The sequence below is a fragment of the Rhinopithecus roxellana genome, chromosome 15, assembly GCF_007565055.1.
Source record: "Rhinopithecus roxellana isolate Shanxi Qingling chromosome 15, ASM756505v1, whole genome shotgun sequence".
NCBI classification, from domain to species: Eukaryota; Metazoa; Chordata; class Mammalia; order Primates; family Cercopithecidae; genus Rhinopithecus; species Rhinopithecus roxellana.
Window position 1 is genome coordinate 58,820,159 of NC_044563.1, and position 25,659 is coordinate 58,845,817.

General features: G+C 58.9%; 1 protein-coding gene across 6 annotated transcripts; it reads right to left on the reverse strand.

The window, feature by feature from the left end:
- Positions 1-1,469: 1,469 nt before the first annotated feature.
- Positions 1,470-22,646, reverse strand: RELT (RELT TNF receptor). 6 transcript variants are annotated; one of them, XR_748375.2, is made up of 12 exons: positions 22,413-22,646; positions 9,792-9,861; positions 8,354-8,428; positions 8,057-8,223; positions 7,755-7,834; positions 6,504-6,761; positions 5,061-5,141; positions 4,660-4,741; positions 4,227-4,484; positions 3,677-3,875; positions 2,919-3,518; positions 1,950-2,779 (listed from the first exon to the last, which is right to left on the reverse strand). XR_748375.2 is itself a non-coding variant. In XM_010366847.2 (11 exons), exons 2-11 carry the CDS (start codon positions 9,834-9,836, stop codon positions 3,471-3,473), a joined length of 1,293 nt encoding a protein of 430 aa, XP_010365149.1. In that variant the 5' UTR covers positions 9,837-9,861; positions 22,045-22,240; the 3' UTR covers positions 1,470-3,470. The 6 variants fall into 6 exon arrangements, 5 of the variants coding, with proteins under 5 accessions (XP_010365149.1, XP_010365150.1, XP_010365148.1 ...); XM_010366847.2 differs by lacking the exon at positions 22,413-22,646 and adding an exon at positions 22,045-22,240 and having other exon boundaries at positions 1,470-3,518; XM_010366848.2 differs by having other exon boundaries at positions 1,950-3,518; positions 6,516-6,761.
- Between the last annotated feature and the right edge of the window lie 3,013 nt (positions 22,647-25,659).

Here is a 25,659-nt window from a genome sequence, read left to right on the forward strand (position 1 = left end):
GCATCCTTTTCTGCTCCAGAACTTCCCTCCTGATGTCCAGCCTCTGTTTCCTTTCCCTCTTCTGGTACAGGTGAAACATCTGGATCTTCAGATGTGTCCCTCCCCTTCCTGCCCACCTGAGAAGCCCCCGAGAGAGACACCTGTGCCGTAGGTACCCAAGGAGAGGTCAAATCCCAAAGCACGTCTACCCAGGACAGGAGGAGGACCCCAACTTGGCTTCTGCTTAGGAGAAAGGCCCCTGCCCTCCGTGAAGCCAGGCCTCCCACAGCCCCAGCATGGCTGCCCCATAGCTGCCCTGTGCCCGCTGCAGGCAGACCAGGGACTCCCACAGGCTGGTCCTCTTCACACCTCCCCAGGTTCCATCAAGTGTCATTCTTGTTCTTCAGCCTCTCCGTGTGGCCATTAGTTTAAATGTGTCCCTCTCTTCCATATTTAAACAACATAACAAACACCAGTAAAACCCCAAATTAACTGAAAATTGTCTCTCCTCAGAACCTGAGGCCCCACCCAGCTATGGCCTGTGCCAGGCTTCAGCAGGGAACCGTCTCCCTCAACCCACCTGGCCCTGGTCTCCCCCCTCCCTTGAGACGAATCCCACCAAGTTCCTGTGCCACTCACCAGGGCACAGAGCGGTCCTCCTCACCCCCCAGCAACAACTGGCCTTGCAGCCTACCCTGTGCTGACCCCCTCCCCACCCGCTCCCCTGGCTGCCAAGACACTGCCAGGGACATTGCCCTCCCTGGTTTCTCTCTTGCCTCCCTGGCAGTGCCTTCTCTGTGGTGCCCTGGAGCAGCCCAGGCATCCGCCCCAGGCCCTGTCCCCAGGACATTTCCTCCCAGCCCAGTCCTAGCCTAAACACCCACCTGAGTGCCTGTAGGTCTTCTTGTCTCCAGGTCTGCCTCCTGAGAGCTCCGGGCCTTCACATCTAGATGGCATGGGACATCCTCCACGGCTGTGTCACAGGTGCCCCCAGGACTGCTCCTGTTGCCCCACCCAGCTGGCTCTAAGTCCCTGACCCATTTCCCATTACCAAGCCCTAGCACAGGGGTGTCCAATCTTTCAGTTTCTCTGGGCCACTTTGGAAGAATTGTCTTGGGCCACATATTAACACTAACAATAGCTGATGAACTAAGAAGAAAAGAAAAAAGCAAAAAAATCTCCTAATGGGCCGGGCGCGGTGGCTCACGCCTGTAATCCCAGCACTCTGGGAGGCCGAGGCAGGCGGATCACGAGGTCGGGAGATCGAGACCATCCTGGCTAACACGGTGAAACCCCGTCTCTACTAAAAATACAAAAAATTAGCCGGGCGTGGTGGCGGGCGCCTGTAGTCCCAGCTACTCAGGAGGCTGAGGCAGGAGAATGGCGTGAACCCGGGAGACGGAGCTTGCAGTGAGCCGAGATCGCGCCACTGCACTCCAGCCTGGGCGACAGAGCGAGACTCCATCTCAAAAAAAAAAAAAAGGTCTTATAATGTTTTCAGAAAGTTTATGAATTTGTGTTAGGCCCCATTCAAAGCCATCCTGGGCCACATGCGGCCCGTGGGCCGGGTTGGAAGCTTGCCCTAGGAATCTTAGATGGAGACGGAGGCTCCGTCTCACCTGGGTGTGGCACCCACTCCTGTGGCTCCTTTCCTCTCCACACTGGCCAAGCAGGAGCTGAATGTTTTGGAGGCTCCCTGGTGTCCTTGGCATAAGGCCCAGGTGCCCACTATGTGTTGGTGCCCGGCCTTTGCACATGCTGTCCCTCTCTGTGGAACACATTCCCTGGCCCGCACATCTTCCTCACCCCCATTCAACTCCCGGGCTCCACACAGTGCACTTCCTCAGGTGCTGCGCTGACCAGCGTGGTAGCTGCTGGCCACATGGCTATGGAGCCCTTGAAATATTCCAGTTCCAATCAAGATGTGTAAAATACACTCCAGATTTCAAGGCAAAAGCAAAAACAGCTCATTCACAATTTTTATGCTGATTTTATATAAAATGAAAATATTTTGGATAGACTGGTTAAAAAATATATTAAAATTAAGTTTATCTGCTGCTTTTTACTTTTCGAAATGTGATTGTCAGAAAATTTAAAGTCACATCTATGGCTCACACTATTTCTGTGGGACAGCCCTGCCTCTAGCTAGGGGCTTTGGTGAGAACCAGATGAGCTGATGGGTCTCCTCTGGGCCCTGCTTCCCCGGCTGCTGAGGTGCAGGAACTGCGAGGGGAGGGCAGCCTGCCACGGTGCCCAACACAGGGCAGGGCTGGACAGGTACAAGTGGAACAGGCAGATAAGCTGGGAAGGGCACAGAGAAAAAGAGCTCCTCGTGACAGCACTTTCCCACCTTTTATTATTCAACACATGGAAGGGGATGGAGACACAAGGATAGGGCAACGGCAAGTTTCAATAAATAAGAGAAACAGGACGGACAGGCAGTGGGGCCCATGCCTGCACGGCCCCACATAAATAACCAGGTTGCTGAGCCAGAGTGGAGGTCAGGGCTGGGCCTGGCAGCCACCGGCACTGCCCAGAAGCACTGGCACCACAGGGACGCAGAAACCACTGAGGCCCAAGGTGCACTCCAGCCCCACCAACACTCTTCTCCCTAAAGCTCCTGAGATCCTGGGGCCGGCTGGGCAGGCTAGGGCTCTGTATCACAGTCCTGCCGGGATCAAGTCTGTTTTTTTCAGTTTCAGTAAAAACAGCTGGGGGAGGGGCAGGCACATGCATTAAGCCCCTTCTGTAGGCAGAGCCATGGGTGGACAGCCCCGTTGGGGTCTAGAAGGCAGAGGCCCTGGAAGCAGCAAAAACGGGGCTGGATAAAGCTACTAATAGGAGGGATGGTAGAGCCCAGCTCCCCAGCCCCCCACAACCCAGCCCAGAACCCGCAAAGAGCTGAAGAGGCCCTGGGTACTGAGAACGTCTCTCCTTACTTCATAGTCAGAAAAGTGGACCCAGCGATGGCCATAGACGTGCCCAAGATTAGGACCCAGGGATTCATTCTCCTAGCCCAGGACTTTCTGTTCCCCCTTCCCTTTATAGACCTGCTGGAAGAGGAGGGGGAGGCACATCTGCTCTAGGGCCCTGTACAGAGGCAAGGGTGTGGCTAATTACCAAGGAATGGGGCCAAGGGTGACGGGCACAGGCCCCTCCCCTCTGCCAAGCCCAGCCCTCTGATGATACAGAGAATCCCATGGGCTCCTAGGATCCAGCCAGGGCAAGCACGGGGGTCGGGGCATCCTGCAGGGGAGCAACCTGGCAGCAGGGCCGGGGCGGGCTCGGTCTGCTCCTGTACACAGTGCCCACCGGCCACCTGCCTCCTCACTGGGGCGGACACTCCCACCTCCAGGCCTTGGTCTTTGCTATCTTATCTGCTGGGCCATTGCTTCTCGATTCTCACAGTCCCAGCTGCAGCTCCACCTCCTCCAGGAAGCCTTCAGAACCTCCCAGGGCAGGGCCACAGTGTCCTCAGACTAGACCGCCCCTCAGATGACCAGGTTGCTCTCACTTAGGCGGACCACATAGCGGTTCTCCTGGTGGACAGGGGTGAGGGGTCAGAGCTGAGTCAGGGGCTGGCTTCTGGCTCCAGGGAAGTGGCCCCTGCCTAGGGCCCACCACACTTCCACCCCTGCCCCGTCTTTGGTCAGGTTTGGCCCAGGTGCCGACAGATACCTTTCTCCTTGACCCTCACCTCGGTCTTGTTCTCTGCTGGGGGCTTCAGCCACTTAGTATGGCTTCCGCCACTTCCTAGCAGTGCCTGCTGCTCAGCGGGGAGGCCAGGTTGTGGGGAGTCAGGGAGATCACCCGCCGAGGGCCCAGCCTCCGTGATGGTCTTCACCTCAGACACCATTGAACTTGTCCGTTGCTCAGGAATTCGAGCCACGCGGAACCTGTGAGGAGAGTGGGGCAATCATCCCCGTTAGCGGGGATCCCCAGGCACAGAGAAGGCAGCACGTGCCCGGGGTCACACAGCAAGTTCATGGTCCAAAGCCTGAGCCTGAAGGCCCGGGTGCCATGGGGGCCAAGATGCTGCCCTAGGGACACAAGGGCTCCATGTGAGACACAGCGGAACTGGGAAGTCCTGATCTCTCTGGCCACCCCCACTGCCCAGAGAGGCCCAATAAGGGCAGGGCTCCCGATGAGCAGGGTGCTCAGGGCCCAAGGTAGGGCCCTGCCTCCCCCTCCAGGTCCCCAGGCTGTCACGTCTTTACCTGCCCCTGCTGTGTCTGTGCCCACCTCACCTGCCCACAGACAAGATGGTGATCTCGCCCTGGCGCCCTGCCTTGGCCCCGGCCTTGGGAACCCTGGTCGGGTTAGGCAGAAAGCTGGGAGCAGAAGTAGTGGCAGCTACAGCCTCAGGGGACAGCAGCACCTCAGGCCACTTCTTCTGGCTACAACGGGAGCAGCAGGGGCCAGAGAGTGAGGCCAGGCCCTGCACGGTGTGGAGGTGGTGGTGGTGCGGGCAGATGTGCGGCACGTTCGGGGGCGCTGGCGGCAGCCTGCAGGGGGCACAGGCAGAAGTGGCCATAGGCCAGGCCAGGCCAGGGGCAGGAGACCCCAGCAGGCAGTGGAGGGAACAGGGTGACTTGAGGAGGGAGACCCAAGTGGGAGATCCCCAGGAGGCAGGCTGGTTAATGGGGTTTTGGCCCCGTCATCTCCCAGCAGCCCACTCACTTGGACACAGGCCTGTGGCTCGTCTGCACCAGCTGTTTGCTGTGGTACTCTTTCAGCAGCTCCTCCAGGGCCGCAGCGTTCTCTGTGGGCAGCTGCAGTCAGACCCTCGCTCTGGCCATATGGGACGTGCCTCCCACCACCTGCCTCAGCAGAGAACACCCCCACCTACCCTCCATACCACCGCTCCCAGCCGGAGCTGTGCACCTTTTCCTCCCACTTCATCAGGCAATTATAGGAGGCAGAGGTGTGCACTCCTGGGTCAGAGAGCACCAGGCTGCTCGAGGCACCCTGGCAGGGAAGGCAGAGCAGGGGGGTACCCTGCCCACCGCAGCTGCCTCACAGGCTTCTGGAGGAAACCCTCCTCTCCTGGGCACTGGGATGGGGTCAGATCTTCTCCTCACCTTTCTTCTCTGTGATCAGGCGCACCAGGACCCCAATGGTGTCCTCATTGGCATCCTCAGTCCGGTAGGCAGGGTTGATTCCTGGGGAAGACAAGGGCCCTGATCCTTGGGAAGAGGGGGAAGTCACGCTCCTGAGCTAAACCACGTCTGCCAGCAGAGGGCACCCCTGGCCTTCTTAAGGGCCATGAGCGTGTGCGTTTAGGTGACAAGTCTCCCAGAGCCCTGCAAATGTGGGATCCAGGCTCAGAGAAGCCCGTATCACCTTCACGACTCAACGCCACTGCTTCCTGCACCAACAGCCCGGGTGCATACAGGCTTCAGGGCCACGTGAACTCCAGTCATTGACTTGGGCAGAGGAGGGGGCGGTGCATCAGCATCTACTGGGTCTGCATTGTCTCCTCAGCCTCAGGGAGCTGTGGGCTGCCACCCTATCCAGAACTCCCCAAATCTACAGCAAACTGCCATTCCATGGCCTCTCTACCGTGCCCTGTCTGTGTAACAATTTAAATGAGAGCCCCTAGTCAGCTTTGGGCCCAAATCTCAAGAGTGTGAGAATGGGCCACGGTGATCAACCCTGGGCCCAGCAGCAAACAGAGCTCCTGGGACTTGCACCGAGGCAGCATCCAGCAGTTAAAGGAAGTCTCTAGGAAAACAAGTGCAGTCCCAGGCAAAATGGCCCTGAGTCACCACGTTCCCTCCTGCCAGCCTAATGATCCTGTCCCCTTCCTGCGCCTGCCAGACTTCAGTGTCAGGACTTAGAAGGGGCTCTGGCTCCCATGCCAGCCCCAGATGGCCCAGGGTGCTAGCAAGGGAGATGCCATTTCACTCATGATGTGACCACAGGATCCCATGGGCCCAGGGGAGGGTGTGTGCACATGGGCCCCTGCCTGCAGGGGAGTGATGGTGTGGGGAAGAAGGAAAGGGGCCTGGGGCCCTGGGGGTGAAGGTGGTAGCACATGCTTGTCCCTCTGGTTCCAGGCCTTGTAACTCAAACGACAGCCTGGGACCGAAACCCAAGCCCCTCGTGGTGCCTGCCCAGAACAGAACAGCTGCCCTGCCAGCCCTCCTGACACAGGACACTCCCCCTACTGCAGGCCAGAGGTCAGAGGTCACCTTGAGTAACTCCAAGGCCATCTGACCCTGGAACCATACACACAACTGTGGCCTCCAAAGAGTCCAGATCCCCACATCTGGGCAAGGCTTCACCCAGGGTGGGATCCCACTGAAGCCCCTTGACCAGCTGTGCCGCCTCTGCTCTGCCCCCACGGCCACACCTCTGTCCCCTCACCTTTCCTCCCATGTTGTCAGTCTGCAGTGTCACCTCCCAGGCCTCTCCCTCTCAGACCCCAGAGGCCAGGCAGGGTTCTGCTGGCAGCCCTCAAGTGGAGCTGGGGCTGGGCTCATGCCCCCGTCCTCCCCACCTGGACCCCAGCCGGGCCTCACCACTGCCTCTACCTCCTGGGCCGGGCCCGACCTCCTTGTGCGCTGTGCAGTGGTAGCCCTTCCGCTTGAGGAGGTTGCACACCAGGATGCCCAACAGCCCCATGAGGCAGAAGACAGGCACGATGGCGATGACCGCGTACTGGGCGGCCGTCTCCTCTGGGCCACCTGCCCGGGTGCCGTTCCCAGGCTGCCGTGTCTCACCACTGCTGCTGGCCCCTGCTGCCACCTCCACGCCACGTCGGGCCCGCCGACCCCACGCTGAGCATCACAGACGATGGAGGCAGGAAAGAGGCAGACAGTGATACAAACACAGAGAGACAGGGGCCCAGGGCCTGAGTCAGAGGGGGCTGCAGGAGAGCCAATGCACCCAGGGCAGCCCACTCCCCGCCATGCTGGGGATGCAAAGGTCAACCCGCTGCCCTCCTGTTTTCCTTTCTGGCCATCTAAGCATTGTCCTGAACAGGCCTCCTCAAGATGGTCAGACACCCAGCCCCGCCCTCCCCTCACGCTGGGGTCAGGGAGTGAAGAGACGGCACACAGGGCACGTGCCTGAGCACAGGGAGATGGGATCTGCCTCCCTGTGGCCTGGCCATGAATCCAGTGCCTCAGGGGTGACTGACTCAGCAGTGGGAGGAGGTGCGTGTGTGTATGTGAGTGTGTGCCTGCACTCACTCATCTGCATGGGTTTTTTTAGGCAGGGTCTCACTCTGTTGCCCAGGCTGGAGAGCAGTGGTGTGATCACAGCTCACTGCAGCATGGAAATCATGGACTCAAGCAAACCTCCCACCTCAGCCTCCCAAGTAGCACCACCACGCCCGGCTAATTTATTTTTATTTTTTGCAGACAGGGTCTCGCTGTGTTGCCCAAGCTGGTCTCAAAGTGATCCTCCAGCCTTGGCTTTCCAAAGTGCTGAGATTACAGGCATTAGCCACTGCACTTGGCTGGCATGAATCTCTTTGAGGAGATGGGGACAGGGGACAGGGGACAGGTCAGCATGTGAGTCCCCAGCCCCCAGCTGTGGCTGCCACCTGCAGGATGCTCTCTGCCACTCGGAAGCATGGTGGACAGAAACAGCCAGGGGAGCGGCTGACTGTGCCCTGCTGGAGACCCTTTGGCTACACGCCCTGCCCTGGGCTGGAAGAAGGACCCCACTGCCCCCACATGAACACTGCAGAGGCTGCTGGGCTCCAGCTCACTGGCCCCCTCCCGCACATACACCTGCACCAGTCCTAGCCCCAGTCTGCCACTCACCATCACAGCCATGAGTACCCAGAGGTACCCAGGAACACGGTTGACATGGAACACGGGGAACCCCCCAAGGCCCAAACCACCTGCGAGGAGGGAAGATACCACTGAGGCCCAGAAGTTTCCCCAAACACTATCCTTAGGAAAGGCTAGATGCCTTCCTTCCAGGCACCCTCATTGGTCCTGCCCCATCCCATTTCACAGATAGGAAAACTGAGGCCTGCTCAGGACACAATAAGGCTGGGACCCCAGGATCCAGAGTCCTAGTCACCCAGCCAGGAGCCCTCCCCGCACTCCCTTTGGCTTACCCAGGCCAGCAGTCTCCACAGAGTGTATCTTGAGTTGCCGTGCCCACCTGGGCCTCCAGCCTCCTCCGAAGGCTGCAGCGGGCATGGGGCTGACATGGGCTGGAGCCCCATGCAGCTGAGAAGGTGCCTGGGGGGCAGGGCCTGCATAATGTGCCCTGACCTGGGTTCTGTGGGAGGTAAAGGGTGAGAGCACGGCCAGGAGCCAAGTCTGAGGACCCCTGGGGGGCCAGGCACAGGACTCTGCCCCTGGCCCTCAGGGCTCTCCCAGGACAGGTAGGAGGGCAGGGCAATGCTCACCAGGTTGGGCTCCTCTCCAGGTGGGCACTGCCAAAGGGTTGTTGATGTCAGGGTGGCCAGAGGCCAGGGCAGCAGCTGGAAGAACAGTAGGCATTGAAAGAGGCAGAAAGTGCTGGGTGTGGGGTCTCTGGGGTCATCTATCCCCCACCTATTTCCTGAAAGCCCACTGGTGAGGACCACTGACCACTCCACCCGGGCTTCAGGGACACACTCTTCTAACCTCAATCCCTCACACTGAGGAAAACCTGTCCTGTCCCAGACCTGCTGCATGGCCAGTACCTGGGGAGGGAGAGAGCCACATCTGGCTCTGGAAACCCCAGATAAGGCCACATCAGGATCTCAAGCCCTTCCAGCTAACCAGAACAATGAGGAGGAAATGCTTCCGAATCCTCTCTCGTATTCTGGTATTCTGTCCCCCTTCCTCCCGCCTTGGGTCCATCCCTGCCCCCATCACAGCTGGGCATATCATTAACCAGCCTCATTTATCATCCCTGGAGCCAAGTCGGCAGGTGGCGCTTCCTATTCTGGGCCCTCCCTTCAGCGAAAGTCTCCAGGACCCAATCCTCCTCTGCGAGCTCCCCTCGACGCAAGGCCACCCCATTCACATCCACACACCCAAACAGGGAAACACATCCCAAAGGAAAGCTCCGTCTTCTCAGTGTGTGTCCCCAGCCCATTTCACTAGGAGCTCCCTCTGCTTCCCATCGTTAGGAATGAACTGCCTCTCCGAATCCCTCCGGGAGGAGACCTCCGTCCCCCAATTTGGCCTAGGCTGGATGGGGCCACCATCAGCTGCCCTGGAGATGGAATAGGGATCTCCTCAGACCCCAGAGCGGCTCCCAGCACCTGCTAAGGCTGGAAGGCCTCCTGTACATGGAGCAACCCTTAGCAAGGCCCAAGGCCAAGTCTTGCCCTCCCTGAGCTTCTAGCGTCACAGCAAAAAGATGGGCCCCAGAGCAGACCCCAAATGCTGTAAGTCTGTAATGCGGACTCGCCAGAAGCTCCAGGCAGCTGGCCTGATCCTATGATCCTGGGACCTGGAATCTGGGACCCCCTAGACCAATACAGATCTTGAACCCCAGCATCTGAGGTGCTATGGCTCTCAGGGTCCGAATCCCAGCCCTCTATGCCCAGTTTCCTCTTGGTGCCCAGCCTACCCTCCAGGCTGGGCTCTGTTCTCATGCCTGTGTGCCAACGGGCATCTTGCCCTCAGCCATGCCTGCCTTGCCCAGCAGGCCCTTCCTCCTCCATTTCCCTGACAAGCCTGGGTGGGCCCAGAGGTGCTTCCTAGGGTCCCACTGCCTCAGATTCTTCAAGAGCTGAGTAACTGAGCCCTGCCTGGCATGGGGTTCCCGGGGAGTGTCTGCACCGTCTTGCTGGAGGGCTGCAGGGCTGAGGGTGCGACTTTTCTCCTTCCCAGGGCCCATCCCCAACTCACCATAAGGAAGCAGGACAGGGGCCGGCACAGCAGACTTGGCTTCATCCTCAGGCCCCTGGTGGTCGCTGGCCTAGGGCAGATGGAGAGGAGGCTCGGCTGAGCGGCAGGGACAGGCAGGCAGCTGCTGTCCCCTCAGCACCACTTCCAGGATAACAGGACTCATGGGGAGCAGGCAAGGTGCTGCTGAGCAGGCAGAGCCCAGGGCTGCCGGCTCCACACCCCCAAGCCCCCAAGATGGGGTTGCCCTGCCTGGGAGCCGGCCTCACAGGGCAGCACAGGCAGGAAGGCAGGAAGAAGGCTCTGCAGGCTGGGAGACTTCCCAGAGGAGGAAGGGCTTCCTTCCCCTTCCTTAAACTGCCAGGTGCCCCGAGGCATCAGCAGGGGAAGGAAGTGCGTGTGGTAGCCTGTGTCCCTGATGACAGGGTTGCAACCAACACCCAACACCCCAGCCCGCCTCCACACTCCAGCCCAGTGCTCCAGGCTCAGGCTCCCACCGCCTCCTCCTCACAGGTCTGCAAGCATGCCCGGCCTCTGCCTTCACTCCTGCTGCTTCTGGTCCAAGGAAGGCCTTTTCCTTTACCCTTCAAAGCCCAATGCGAAGGCCTCTCTTTCCAGAAGCTTCTCTAGAAGCTTTCCCCAAAGTGGGTCTGGCTCCCACAGCTCCCCACCCCATCTAGGTCCTGGTCCTTCCGCGTGGCCACTGTCCATACCTCTTCCAGGGAGGCTGACTCCTGCCTTGAGGCTGGGACATGTCTGGCCACAGCTCTGCCCCGGGCAGACCTATGGGGCTGGGGTGGTCATGGCAGCCAGTGCTCTGTCTTTGTCATCTCTCCAGTACCTACTGCGTGCGGGCACTGGAGAAATCGGTATGAACAAGACAGATAAGGTCCCTGTCTGCAGGGAGCTCCAGCCCAGGGGAGACCCAACTGCAAGCAGAGAGGTGTCCCCGCCAGCTGGTGGTAAGTGCCAAGAAACAAAAGAGAGTGGCAGTGCAGTGCGTGATACTTCAGAGAAATATCCATGGTGGTGCCACGGCCCACCAGTCTGAGACTGAGGCCCCCAGGTGATGGTGGCCTGCTCTGGAGAAGCCTTCAGCCAGTGGATGAGGTGGACACAGCAGGACAAAGGACTCACATCAGACAGCAGAAGGTATGGTGGCAGAGCAAGGAAGTCCGCTGTGTACTCCCTGGAGGCCTGGCTTCAGGGACACCAGGCTGAGGGAAGCTGTTCTCCTCAGGTCACACACAGCCTCTTAAGCCCAGGGGCAGCCTGGGAACCCAGCCACTGGCTCAGGGCCGCCGCAGGCTGAGGCCCCCCGCTGTGACTCCAAGCCCAGTGAGGTGAGAAAAGCGCCTCCTGTGGTAGGTCCCAGGTCACTCAGAGCCCTCTCCCTGCAGGCAGCCCGGCCTTCCCGCCTAGAATAGCAGCCCAGAAACCGATCTGTCCACCCACCCTCCCTCTTGGCAGACCTCAGAAGGGCCCAGGGTTTGAGTTACACTCAGGGGAGGGAGTGGGCAGCGGTCACATCATCTCGGGACTCTCCAGGTCACTGGCAACCACTCTGGGTCCCAGGCCAGCTCAGGGGAAAGCCAGGGACAGGAGAAGGTAGGGCCACAGTATAGGGTGGAGGCCACACTTTGCAGTCAACACCCAACAAATGGCACCCCCAGGCCATTTGGGGAGGGCCCCCTGTCCTTCCTCAAATTTGGTCACAAGTCTTCCTTCCAGTTTCTGCCCCAAAGTGTCCTGTCCCCTTGCCAGGGCCCAGCTTCCACCTCGAGCCTGTCTCCCCATGGCCCCTCCCCTGTCCTTTGAGGGATCTAACCCACAGACCTGACCATGAGCCCTGAGTCCTCAGGCTTCACTTCCCCACTAGGCCTGACTATGTACGACAGAGCCCGATGGTGGGGGAGGAGGGGTGGCAGGCTGTGGCGGGCATGGTAGCTCACGCCTGTAATCCTAGCACTTTGGGAGGCGGAGGCAGGTGGATCACGAGGTCAGGAGTTCAAGACCAGCCTGACCAAGATGCTGAAACCCCGTCTCTTGTAAAAATACAAAAATTAGCCGGGTGTGGTGGTGCATGTTTGTAATCCCAGCTACTCAGGAGGCTGAGGCAGGGGAATCGCTTGAACCTGGGAAGTGGGGGTTGCAGTGAGCCAAGATCGCACCACTGCACTCCAGCCTGGGCGACAGAGAGACTCCGTCTCAAAAAAAAAAAAAAAAAAAAAAAAAAACAAAGCCAGGGGCAACCCGATAGCCCAGCCTCCGGCTCTAGCAGCCCTCCAATGTCCCCAAGGTAGGCCCAGAGGGCTGACGCGGGGGTGAAAAGAGGCCAAACAACCACAGCAGAGAGCCCTATAACCACCCCGACTCCGGGTGGCACCTGCTAGGTGACCTGAGCCCACAGGAAGCAGCTTTGTAGCTGCTTATCTGCAGACAGATGCAGAGCTGTGTGATCTAGAACCTTCCAGGAGGAAAGCAGGGTCCAAAGGCCCAGACTCAAAGCCAGCAAGGGCCCACTCCAGCACACGCACAGACACTGCCACCTAGGGCCTTGCGCCTTCTAATTATGCACCTATTATGCACCTCCTCATTACCCCAAACCAGCACTTACTCCAGTCTGGCTGCCCGGCCCCCACACTTAGCCCAGACTGAGCCCCCGCTGGACTTGCCCAGTCAGGTAGAAAGGCCTGGTACACACACATGTCCACACCTGCTGCTCAGCACCCCTACCCCCTGCCCCATGAGGCCTCCACTGTCTAAATCAGTCCTGGAACCGTGACCAAAAAAACAGTTCAGATGGAAGCCCCTTCGGCTGCGAGGGGATTTGTGAAGGCCCCATATCCACCTCTGCCTCACCCTGAAGGCTGGGCAGTCAGTGAGGCGCCAGAGCCTCTGATGCCTGACAGAGGAGAGCCACACCCAGCCACAGTGGATGGGGAAGAGGGGCCCCAGGGAGGAGCAGAGAAGGAACTTAGCTTAGAGGCCACTCCTCCCATGTCTCCTAGCCTGGGGCCCAGTCTCCACTGCCACCAACTCCCTGTGGGACCTTGACATCACTGGGTCTCAGTTTCCTCATCTACAAGATGGGGATGTTCATCTGGCTGGCAAGGCTGTCACGAAGTTTTTGGGGGATTTCTGTTTTGTTTTGTTTTTCTGAGACAGTGTCTCACTCTGCTGTCCAGGATGGACAATCACAGCCCACTGCAACTTTGAACTTTTAAGTGATCCTCCTGCTTCAGCCTCCTGAGTAACTGGGACTGCAGGCATGCCCCACCATGCCTGGTTGAATTTTTAAATTTATTTTTTGTAGAGACAGGGTTTCATTACATTGCCCTGGCTAGTCTCCAACTCTTGGGCTCAAGCGATCCTCTGGCCTTGGCCTCCCAAAGTGCTGGGATTCCAGGTGTGAGCCGCTATGCCCAGCCAGTCATGGGGTTTAAAGGAGGTAATGAAGCTAAAGTAGGTCATGGGATTTCCTTCTCCACAGCCCTTCTCCTCTGCCCTGCTGGCAGAGGGCTGTGATTAAGTATTTGTTTGCTTACTTGTTTATTCCTTGCTCCCCCACCAGACAGCAGTGAGGCCAGGGACGTCTGTTTTATTTGCCACAAAACTCCACACCCAGCCCCATGTCTGAAGCAGGAGGCCTCCAAACAGGCTCACGAGGCGGGGAGGATTTCCTCAGACTCAGCCCTCCAAAAAAATGCCCGAAAAATGAGAACCAGAAATTCCCTGGAGAAAAGCCATCTAGCAAAGGCCATGGCCAGGGCCCCAAGCTGAGGGCCCAGACTGTGATTGAGGCCATAGGCGGTGGAGCCCCAGGGAGGTGCAGCCCCGGAGGCCTCAGGGAAAGAGGAAGCTGTGCCACCAGCCCAGGCCACAGGCAGCTTCCCCTTTCCCAGAACTGAAGCTCGCTGGGGTCACCTGGGCCCTGCCACGCCACTCCCCTTCCCCTAGGCGGGGCCCTCCCGTTCCCTACAGTCCCTAAGCTCTCCCAGGGCCTGCGCCCATTGCTCCTGCCCCGTCGCCCTGTCTCTGACCTCCAGGTCAGTCCCGCCCTGCAGCCTAGGTGCCCTGACACCCAGTTCTGGCCCTGGCCCTGGGCCAGCTCCCACCACCCTCAGGATGGCATCCTGAAGCACCGACACCAACCTCCCCCACCCACATACCTGCCATGCTGAGTGCTTTCCACCCTCACACACACTGCAACTGCTTTCTGCTCTCCCCTCATCACTTGGCCAGCACCCACTCTTCCTTAGAGCTCAGCTCAAAGTCACCTCCTCCTGGAAGTACCCTCACCCCCACCTCCCCCTCAGCATTCATGGTGCCATGCAGATCCCACTACCCAGCCCTTTCCCCACTACGAGCTGCCTGCTCCATGCCCAGTGCCGACCCAGGCGGGTATGGGCTGATTTGGGGGAGAAGGCAGAAAAGGCGCTCTTGGTAGAGAGCCCAGCTATGCCAAGCTAGAAGGGCCAGTGAGCAGGCTGAGGGGGAAGGAGCCCAGAGGCTGGGGTGGGTCAGAACCCAGATCTGAACCCCTGGACTAACTTGGGGATACAAAGTGTGGGGTGCAGTCCTGCTCTGCTCTGTCCTGCACTGGCTCTGTGGCCCGCCTGCAGAGGGCTGTGTTGAGGCTGAAAGGAGAGAATTACATTAAGTACTCAGCACAGGCCTGGCACAGAGTAAGCATTCCCCACACTTCACTGTGACTCAGTTTCCCTACGTGTGGAATGTGGAGGAGAAGGGCACACAACTTTTTTTTACATTCAGTGCCTGGCGCAGAGTCTGGTACACAGGTGGTGCTGGGTTCGCCCTGGTGGGAATCTGGAGGGCGGGAGGGTGGAGGAGACGGTAGGAGTCTGGGAAGGTTAGTGGGCAGTGCTCAGGTCACACCAAGGCTCAGCTGCCTGCCAAAAAGCCTGCACTTCCCCCTAGGGCCTATGGGAGCCTGGAAGGGTTAAGCAGGGGAGGGAGAAGAATGAACAGTTCGGTCTCAGCAGACTCCCCGGGCTGCCTGCCAAGAGAGGCCACACTGGAGGAGATGGAGGTGGGGGCCAGCGCCCACCTGGAGCAGGGCAGGTGGGGAGGCAGCTACTCTGCTTTCCAGAGAGTGGCTCCTGAGCCTGTGGACCTCCCTCTGGCCTTCAGAGGCTAGGGTTGCCTGGAAACACAGCTGGACACAGGCCTCCCTTGGTGGTGGCCGCACCCAAGGCAAGAAGACAAAGGCCACCCATCAACAGAGAAATCCAGGTTAGCAAGGAGCCCAGCGGTTCCCTGGCAACTGGGGCTGAAGTAGGGCAGTGACCACGCTGGGTGGCTTTCCCTCCTCCACACTCACGGGGAAAAGAACAGACCCCAGCCCTGTGCTGCCTCTACTTGCAGGAGAATTGAGCATTCCTGTTTCACAGCTGGGCAAACTGAGGTCAGGGGAGATCACTGGTGGGGGTCACAGAGCCAGTAAGAGATGAAGGAGGAATGGAGCCCAGTACTGTCTCTTTTCTGCCTTCTTTCACCCTGCAACTTAGCCCAGGACCTGGCACATAGTAAACGTCCTTGCAGTGTTTGCCAACCTGATGGTGGAGGCTAGCAAGCTAGTAGCACCCAGTAGGTGGCTCAACTGAGGGTCTGTTACTAAGGACCCAGGAGGGCCCCAGGAGAAGGTGCTGTTTGCACCGCCATCCCATGGGGCCTTTAGGAGTTGCCTGCATCTATACTCATTTGCATATTGTTCTAGTCTGTGCCAGCTCCGGCAGGAAAGGGAGCTGGGAACTGAAAGAGACAGGAAGACCGGGGAAGTCTGGGACTTCCCAGAGCGGGGAAGAAGAGGTCCCAGGGTGGAGCCCCAGCTCACTAGGGCTGCTGCTGGGAGCCCAGGGATGTGCGGAGGCTGGCTCAGGGCCACTCAGTGAGAAGGGCACTCCACTCCCGCCCCTTCCCACAGGCCTGGGCAGCCATGAGCTCCCAGGTCACCACACTGGGGTATGCACCCCTCAAATCCTAGACCCCTAATCCTGTACCACCTCGTGGCCAGGCAGCAGCTGCTCCCCAGCCCACCCTCAGCCACCCCCCTAGAAGCTGGGCATGGTTCCGCACCTCAGACCTCCTGGCTGCCACCGGGCCTGGGCTTCAGTGGCTCAGGTGGATGGGGTGGGGCTGAGGCTAAGGGGGCTAAATTGGCCCCTTGAGGCCAAGAAAAGGGCTGAGGTGGCCACACCTGGCCCACCCAGCTCCTCCCAGTCTGGGTATGGTACAGGTGCAATCCTCACCCCACTTCCTGGGTCGACTCTGGGGCTGGAGGAGGGATGTCTGAGACCAGACTGTTATCTCTGGCAGAGAGGGGGCTCCCTAACCCTCCTCACTGAGCACTACTGCCTGTCCGCTTCCCACTGTAAGCTGGCTCTCACCCCTCAAAGACACTGTTCCAGGCTTCACAGGGAAGAAACTGAGGCTCAGAGAGGCCAAGTGGTAGCCTGTAACAACTTCATCTTGAAGGAGATGAGGTTTACCTACCCTGGAGTAGGGGCAACTGGCAGGCGGCCCCTGCCTGTGCCACCCAGGCCTGGCATCTCCACTGCTTCGGGTCCACCATTGACCTCTCAGCACCACGGACAGCCCTGTGTTGCCAACCCTGGCCCAGAGACAGGACAGCAACAGGTCTGGGGGTGCTGAAGGACACCTCACTGCAATCCAGCTCATACTCTGCTACATCCTCCAAGAAGCCACCTTTGCCACCTGCCCCGGCCATAAATCTGATCCCGAGTCCCTAATGTGCTCAGCATAGGCCCTGCCCCCAATCACCCTGACCTGGAAGACCTGGGCGGAGGCTTTGGGAGGGACTTGGGGGAGACCACAGCCCTGGTCTGCCCCATTCTCCAACTCACCCCAGACTTGGGGTGCTGGGGAAAGAGGCCTCCCCCACCCCTCCAGGGCCATCCCAGGTCAGGTCCTACCCAGTGGAGCTATGCTGAGGACTGGGGTCAGTGTATGCGCAGTGATGGGGCAGGGAAGAGACAAGGTTGGGCCCTGGAGCAGCTCAGAGTCCAGGGTTCAGACTCTGGCTCTGTCCCTTTGTGGATCTGCAGCCTTGGGCAGGTTACTTACCCTCCCTGAGTTTCAGGGTCTTCCTCGGCAAACAGGGGTGCTAGTCCCTGCCTTATGGGTTACTGAGGGCTCTCAACACAGCCCCACTAGTGCCAGAGGAACCCAAGCTCAGGACCAAGCAACAGCCAGCCAAGGTCACCCAGAGGCGTGGGTGTGGCAAGAGTGCTTTGGGGAACTCCATGTAAATCCTGGCAGCATGAGTAGAGGGGCCTCGGGCTCTCTGGGAGGGCCCTGGGTGCCCATGTCCCAGCCTCTGTGCAGGCCTGCATCCACCTGCTCCCACACCAGCCAGGGCCACGGTCAGGAAGGTAAGGGGTAGTTCAGCAGTCAGGAACCCAGCCCCAACTTCCCAAGCCCGTTTCCCAATTGCGCCAGTGCAGCTGACCTCATGGTGTGGTGGAGGACTCAGTGTTCACAGGCAACAGGGGCTCTTCTTACAATCAGGCCTTGGGCCAGGCATCCCCTCCTACAGGAAGCCTCCCCAGCCTCCCTGTCAAGGGGGCCCCCTCCCCTCTCCAGACTCCCCACCCCTCAACCCCGCCATCAGTTTTCAGTCTCCCTTGACTCCTCTAGAAGGGTTGAGGCTCCTTGAGGGAGGGAGGGATTGGGTGCGTGCAGGAGGCCAGACACGCAGCACGCCGGTGGTGTGGGTGGCCAACGTCCTCCCCTCTCACTGTTCCTCCTCACAGGGCATGCACTGGGCTAAGCACAGGTCCCTCCTCTGGAAGCCCCCACTCCTCTCTCTACCCGCACACTCAGACCCTGTTTCTAACTGGCTGTAGAGGTCCCCGCTGTCCCCCTCTGTCTGTGACAACTAGCCAGGGCACTTGCTCACAGCCACATGGGCAGTTTATTTATAGAGCTCTCATCTTTCCCAGGATGGCCTAGGAAAGAACTCTGGTCTTCAAGGCCAGCAGACCTGGGTTTGGATCCCAGTGACACTGGGGCCTGGCAAGTGCCTCCCCTCTCTGGGCCTTGGTTTCCCTGCCTGTGCTTGGAGGGAATGATGACCCCCAGGAGTATAAGGCTGAGGATGTGACAGCCTCCTGGGCCGTAATCCCAGGGACGGGCAGAGTAGGGATGCAGCATTGGCTTCTGTCCTCTCTGCCACCCCAGCCCCACTCAGCAGCACCAAGCCTAGGCCCAGACAGACACGGGCTCAGCACACAGTGGGTGTTCTCTCTGTCCAGAGACCACATCCCTGCTCCCCCATCGATCCTGAGTGGGGAATGGCGCCAAACACGCCCTGCTGGGTGATCTCAAGCAAAACCCCTTCCTCTCTGGTCCTCTCTCCTGCTGACCTGGCAGAAGGGCCGGCCCCATAACAGAGGTAGTCAGGTCCCACCCAGCCAAACTAGGTACTGACCAGCCTGGCCCTTCTCAAGAAACTAATGTTAGAATTGTCAGACAAACCCTTCGACCCTCACCTCCTGCCTGGAGACCAGGTTGGGGGCTGGGCGGGATCTGGAGTGCCTGACTCCAACACGAGTGGCCGCGTGACTCAGCCTAGGGTTGCTCTCTGAGTCCAGGTTCCCCCATACCAACTTGGAAAGGAGAGGGCCCGGGTGAGTGCTATTGTGAGGAAATGCTGGGCCCAGGGCCTGGCGCACAGCAGGACCTGAGCAGGGACAGTTTCCTCTACTGACACAAGATGTCGAGGACCATGGCAAGCACTACACTTGCCCCCTACCCACAGGAGTGACCGTGAGTCTCTGCCCCCAACCCCAGCACACATTCTGCCTCAGGTCATGGTGAGCACCAGAGACCTGGGTGCAAATCTCCCGGTGCCTCCCAGCACACAGGTGCCAGGATCCTAGGGCAGCTGCCCATCCTCAGGAAGAGGCCTTGCCAGCACAGAGATGGCAGTGGGAGGGGATGGGTTGCTGGCCACACTGGCCCCACCAAGCTGAGCATGCAGTGCCCACAGGTACCCCAAACCTGTGCTCATTCCCCAGCAGTGAGGGAGGACACCTGGCCAGTGGCCCGCAACAAAGAAGACTAATTTCGGGCTGGGAGGGCTTCCTGGGCGAGGCGGAGCGGGGGTATACATGAATGGCCAAGAGCGTTCTAGAAAGAGGGAAGCTTTAAAAGCAAAGGCAAGGCAGACAAGGCATCTGGCAAGGAGAGGCAAGGGTGAAGATGTAAATTCTGAAAGACCTTGGAAGGAAAGGCCTCAATGCCAGATGAGGAGTTTGAACTATACTTTGCAGGCAAAAAGCAAGAGTTACTTTATGGAGGTCACTCTGGCAGTGTGTGGGAGAACCGATGTGGAAGCAGAGAAGCTGGAACCAGAGCCTGGGCAGGGATGGTAAGGCCGGAGCTGGAATATGAGGCAGGCAGACGTCGGGAAGGTGTGTCTTGGGCCTGCTTCCAGTGCTGGCCAACCTCCAGCCGCCAGGGAAAGTGTAGACACAGAATGGCAAACTCAGGACAGAAGGCAGGTACCGTGTCTGGAGGGTGAAGGTTCTGGGAGACCTTGGGTAAGTCCCTGAATTCTCAGAACCTCAGTCTCTCCTTCTGTGAAATGAGATTGCACCTGACGCTATGAGTAGCGGCAGGTGCTGACTGGCCCTCAATGTCTCCCCTCCTTGGCCAGACACAGGCCCCTCCCTCCAGCAGCTACCACACCAGTCCCAACTGTGGCCACACGTGGAAACCCAGCCTGGCCCCACTGTCATCCCCAGAGGCCCAAGTTCCCAGAAAGGTTTGGCTTGGCTAGGGCACAGGCTGAGGCTGGGGGCCTCCTTCAAGGCTGGGATAAGGAGAAGTTAACCCTTCCCCTCTTGCTCCCCCTCCCAGGCCCTAAGCTATTTCCACCTCATTGCTGAGGATGGAAATAACTTGGGCTCAGCCCCTAGAGACCACGACAGCTATTTTCATCAGCCCCAAGCAGCACAGCTTCAGTCATTGCAGAGAGGACGGTGGGACAGACACCATGATCCCCAGTTCCAGTTCTTGGCCAAGTGGCAACAGTGGTCAGAGCCAAAAGGGGTCTCTGGGAAGAACAGGGAGACCGAGGCCCAGAGAGAGTAGAGATCAGCTCAAGGTCACTCCCTGTCTGCTCCCCACCACAACATGCAGATGGATTTGGGGAAATGCCTCTAGAGCAACTGCAAAGAAGGGGAGGGGGCCTCTCAACTATGATGAAGGTCACCTGGGACTCTCAATTTTCCCTGCTACCCCTAAGCTGTGCTGCTAACTCCACAAACTCTTCAAAGCCATGGGGACACTCCCAAAGCCAGGTCCAGGCTCTAGAAGGCAGGGGACAGGTCTTTCTGATGATGTCTGGTTGGGAGTGAGGTCTGGGGAGGAACAGGAAGACCATGTAACCCACCCATCCCTAGTGTTCCAGACATGTGTGCACACACACACATCATACTTAGAACTCACAATGGGACACCGTGGCAAGGCCACACCTACTAGCCCAAGTTTGAGAGACAGAAGCCCAGGAAAGCCATGAGCGGTTACTAGGAAGGTGGGTGATCCTCTCTCTCAGCATCCCACAGGTCTCTGGGGTCAGAAGACCTGAATTCCAGCCCTGGCACTGTCCTGACTCTGTATGACCTTGGCCAAGTCACTTTGCTTCTCTGATCCTCAGTTCCTTTCTCTGAAACATAGTCACTACATCTCAGAATCACTGAGAAGATTCAACAAGACAGACCACGAAGTGTTCAGAACAGTGCCTGACACTGTCCCCGACCCTGTCCCCCATCCCTAGAATGCAATCAGCATTTTCCGAGAACAGCAGAAGACAGAACTTCCAGATCCTACAGCAAGTGCCACCCACTCCTAGACTAGGGAGCACAGCTTTCACCCCACCCTGCATGAACCCCACAGGCCCCATATGGGAGAAGGGGCCTCAGAAGGGTCTTGCCCAGATGGCGAAAGGGCCCCGCTCCAGCTCTCCAGCAAGAACTTAGCCTCCCAGACCAGAGACCACTCCCGGGGAACAAGTCTCTCCCCACTCTCCCCAACCCAAGGAACTGAAGAAAGGACACATAGAGAAGTGAATGTCTATGGATTTGGGATCCACATTGTCTATCGATCCATTTTGTGACCGAGGACCAGGAAGCCTTTGGGTGGGAGGCTAATGTTTCCTTGACCAGTTTTGGAGAAGGCTGAGCTTCCAACCCTATCAGTGGCCCCTGAGTGCAGACCCTGGGCCACTGTGTCCCCAAGAGAAGCCTGGCCCAACCCCCCCACTGCAGTGGGGGGAACACAGGCGGTTGACCCAAAAACAATAGAGGATCCCAAAGTGATGATTCACAGTCCATTCAAAGTCCAGCACCTCAGTGTGCAGATGGGGAGACTGAGGCCTGCGCGGGGATGCCGGGGGAGTCTGAGAGCAAGATTGTGCCTGGGTCCACTGAGAATACAGATTACACAGGGGCCGAACTTTGCCAGGTGTAGGGACTTCGATGCGTGGGTGTGTGGGTGCAGGTAGGCGGGGGCACGCTGAGACTACCACAGGGCCCCTTCCCTGCTGCCAGCTGGGCCACCCCACCAGATGTTGCCCATCCTCGGCTCTCTCCTTCAGCCAGGGCACGTCCGTCAGGGTCCATCTCTTCACTAAGCTGAACTCCTGAGGGGTGCCCTCGTGGGGACAGCCCTGGAGACCCCTTGTCTCCTAGTTCCCCAACTTCCTCATCACCCCCCATCTGCTGGAAGGTGTCCTACATCCGGTCTCTCCTCCTTCTGCCTCTTACTCATCATCGCCCTAGGTGCAGACACACACACACACACACACACACACACTGACACCACTTGACCCCACACGCACACCATGGCGCCAGCTAGCTTGGCTCATTCTCAGTCACTTGGTCTCCTCTCCCTCTATTTCACACTCACCGTAACGGGTGGCCCTGGCCCTGCGCCGGTCACGCCCCAGGCCACGTACTTCGTGACCCCAGTGACCCCGGGTCTCTCCCTCACAACACACGCACACACGCTGTCTCCCACACACAGAGCCCCTCTGTGTCGCCTGCTCGGCCCGGCGTCACCGCCCAGTGTCCCAGCCACACGTTCGCCTGGCCAGGCCGCCTCACGCGCCGTGTCACCCACAGTCACGGGCTGACACCGTCCAGACCCCCCCTCGGCCGCCCCGCGCCGCAGCCGCGCCGAGGCGCCGCCGTCCAGTCCGCACCCCAACCTGGTCTTGGTCCAAGTTTCCCGGGCCGGGGACCGCTCCGGGCCCCACCGGCCCCTCACATTGCAAGTTCCGCTGCTTCCCCGCGCGCCCCCCGACAGCCACGGCGCAGGGCCGGCCCAGAATCGCGGTCGGAGGACCTGCAGGTCCCGGGGCTCGGAGACTGGGGGGGGCCGGTGCGCGGAAGGCGCCAGGACAGGACGCGAGGCTGGGGGAGTAGGGGGGCGGCGCGCGGCAGGGCTGCAGCATCCGCCGCGCCCGCGAACTTCCTCAGAGATGCGGGGAGGCAGGGGGCGCCTCTAGGGTCAGTATCCCGCTGGCCCGGCCGCGGGGAGAGGACTCTGGATGGCGGCTCCGCGCGCCCTCCTTACCTGGCCGCGCCGCGGCAGCTCCAGCTGGGCTCCCTGTTCGACTCGGCGCCCCGGCCCGGCTCGGCTAGTGCCCGGTAAGCCGCGTATCCTGAGCGCTTTTTGAATGAATCGCCGGCCGGGCCGGGAAGGTGCGCAGCCCCGCCCCCGCGCGTCACGGCCGCCGGCCCCGCCCCCGACGTCAGAGCCCGGGCTGCGCCCCCGGTCCGACTCTCCCCGTGCCGCGGAGGGTCTCGCCGCTCTGCCGCCGGGCGGCGCTGCTCTACGTCGCCCTCTCTCGCGCCCCTGGGAACTGCAGGGGGCTGCGCGGGACTGGGCGGCGAGGCCCCAGAGGGCCTCTTGGATCCGCCTCTTCAGGGCTCCGAACCAAGAAAGAAGGGGTTGTGCGAAGCAAGATAAGGAGACTGCAGACTGAGATACTCCTCTGGGTCCTCTTACCATTGCCAGTGTAACTAGAGCCACCTCTGCCCCTTTCTGGGCCTCATCTTCCTCCTGCCAGTTGGTGGCCAGGAAGAATAACCTCACTTTGCCTTGTTGACGAGGCCCGGGCCCAACCCTGGAAACCCTCACCTAGTTGGTGAAAAGGCCTGGTGAAGGTGAGTCTATAAAGGAAGCCCACACAGTGGACTTCGGCACATCCTTCGGGACCTAGTGAAATCCTCCAGGAGGTGTCTCCTGCCTCCACTCCCCCATTCCCCGCACCACGTCTCTCTGCCAGGGTGTTAGTTTCCCTCCAGCAGGACAGGTGACTCAGTGCCCCCTCCCTAGTACAGCCATCCCACCCAGCCAGTTTCCAACGCCAGTCATCACAAACTCCAGCCACTATTCACACTGTATTCCGACTCTGAATCGTGTCCCCTGGAGTTGTGCTACAGGGTGTGCCAGGACTGGAGGGAGCAGCTCGGTGGCCCGTTCCTCCTCTCAGTACTTACTATTCAGGGGATCTCAAGCGGCCCTCCTGGGACAGTAGGGCCGATGGGAGACTGAGACACCAGGGAGGGCCTAGTGGTGGGCCAGAGGCCTGGCTAGGGTCAGGATAATCACAGCCCATGACAGAGATGGAGAAAGGAAGGTAAATAAGTCTGCTGGGGATAGATGGCTGGGGGTGGGGTTCTAAACAATCATAGAATCTGAACCCAGGGGCTAGGAGACAGGAAAGGTCAGGTCCCCAGGGTCCAGGAGATTCCAGGAAGAGAACTGGACACCACCCGAGAAGGGGAGCCGGGGATGAGTTTCCATTCCCCTGGGTCATGCCCAGGTTGTGGGGGAAGGGCATAAGGAGCTGCAGGTTATTGATGTCAGGATCATGACATCAGCACCCTCATATGTCAGTGGAGACCTCCAGGGCTGGGGCAGGGATTCTTCCAGGGTCCCACATCCCAGCCTATGGAGAGCCAGAGCAGCCAGAATGCCCTCCACTCCTGGAAATGTTTTCTTTGTAAGGGGACCATCTACACCCCAGCTCTAAATTCTAGAGTTCAAATGGTGGCAATTTCAGGTGTCACTCAATAAACCAAATGGGGAAGGCCAGGTGTAGTGGTCACATCTGTAATCCTAGCACTTTGGGAGGCTGAGGTGGGAGGATCACTTAGCCCAGGAGTTCGAGACCAGCCTGGGCAACATGATGAAGCCCAGTCTCTACAAAAATATGTGGGAGAATCACCTGAGCCCAGGAAGTTGAAGCTGCAGTGAGCTGCGATTGTGCCACTGCACTCCAGCCTGGGTGACAGAGTGAGACCTTGTCTCAATCAATAAACTAAATGGGGAAATGCCTTTTGGTTAAGGAGCACTGGCTATTAATCAGACATCCTAGAGAGGGTCCAGGCCCCTCTCTACCACCAGCTCTCTGTGAGGTTTTGATCAAATCTACCCCCAACTCAGTTTCCTCATCTGAAAACTGGGGTGCCAGACATGTTGCCTGAAGGTCATTTTAGTTCTTTGTGGGAGGGGGCTACCTGGCTGCCCTGACAGCAGCTCCATAGGGTAGGTCTCCTGGGGCCACAGCCCAAACACTTCTCACCCCTGCAACCCCCAGGTTAGGAGGTAGCTTAATTATTATTTACTGCTGGGTGGATGGGCCAGCTTCTCCTGCAGGCAGCTCTGACTCTGAAACCACTGTGACATGGGCCCCTCCCTGAGAGTCTACCAGCATCTGGGTTGCTCCACAGTGAGTAGACAGGGAAGGAGTTGTGGATGCCACAGGAAAGATTTAGACTTGCTTTTTATGGAGCTTGGAGAACCACAGGCTTGAGAACAAAGGACTGTCAGAATCACAGGTTTTCTAAAATCCTAGCATCTTGACTGAACCCATGGAGTCAGCATTGGAATCCCTGAGCTCAGGGACCTCAGAGACCATCTTGTTGAACTTCACATGGCCCACAGCTGGGCAAGTGGGCCCAGAGAATGTGTGCACCTCATTGTAGGTACACAGCACAAGGTCCCAATAAACTGGGATGAGCTGTGATGGGGACCTGGAGGCAGGGGCACAGGCGCCATGCCCCAGCCAGGCCCTGTCTGGGGTGGGGATCCTGGGTCACAGGATCAGAGCCACCACAGTGTGGTTGTATGCAGGGGATCTGAGTAGATGACTGCCTTGGGGTCACGGACCAAAGGTAGTGGGTGCCACTCTACTTGCTGGCTATGCTGGAATTCCAAAAGGAAGTACATACAGTACAAGCCTGGAGAAATGGGAGGCTCAGACTTAAATTTCAATGCTCCAAGCCAGGCGCAGTGGCTCACGCCTGTAATCCCAGCACTTGGAGAGGCCAAAGTGGGAGGATCACCTGAGGTCAGGAGTTTGAAACCAGCCTGGCCAACATGGTGAAACCCATCTCTACTAAAAATACAAAGAAAAAAAAAAATTAACCAGGTGCGGTGGTGGGCGCCTGTAATCCTACCTATTCAGGAGGCTGAGGCAGGAGAACCACTTGAACCCGGGAGGCAGAGGCTGCAGTGAGCCAAGATTGTGCCACTGCACTCCCGTCTGGGTGACAGAGCGAGACTCCGTCTCAAAAAACATAATAAAAATAAAAATAAATTCAATGCTCCACCCTAGGCTAACCACCAGCGGGCCAAGTCCTAACCCTAAGAAGGTGGGCTGCTGTCCTGTGTTTGTGTCTTAACTCCAGGGGAGGGTGGGCTCAATCTGAGGAGAAACTGAGGCTAGGAGGCCAGGATGGGGCTCAGCCTGGGGCCAGGCCAGAAGCTGAGCTGGGGCTGTCTGGGTCTCAGGACCAGGTTCAACCTGCAT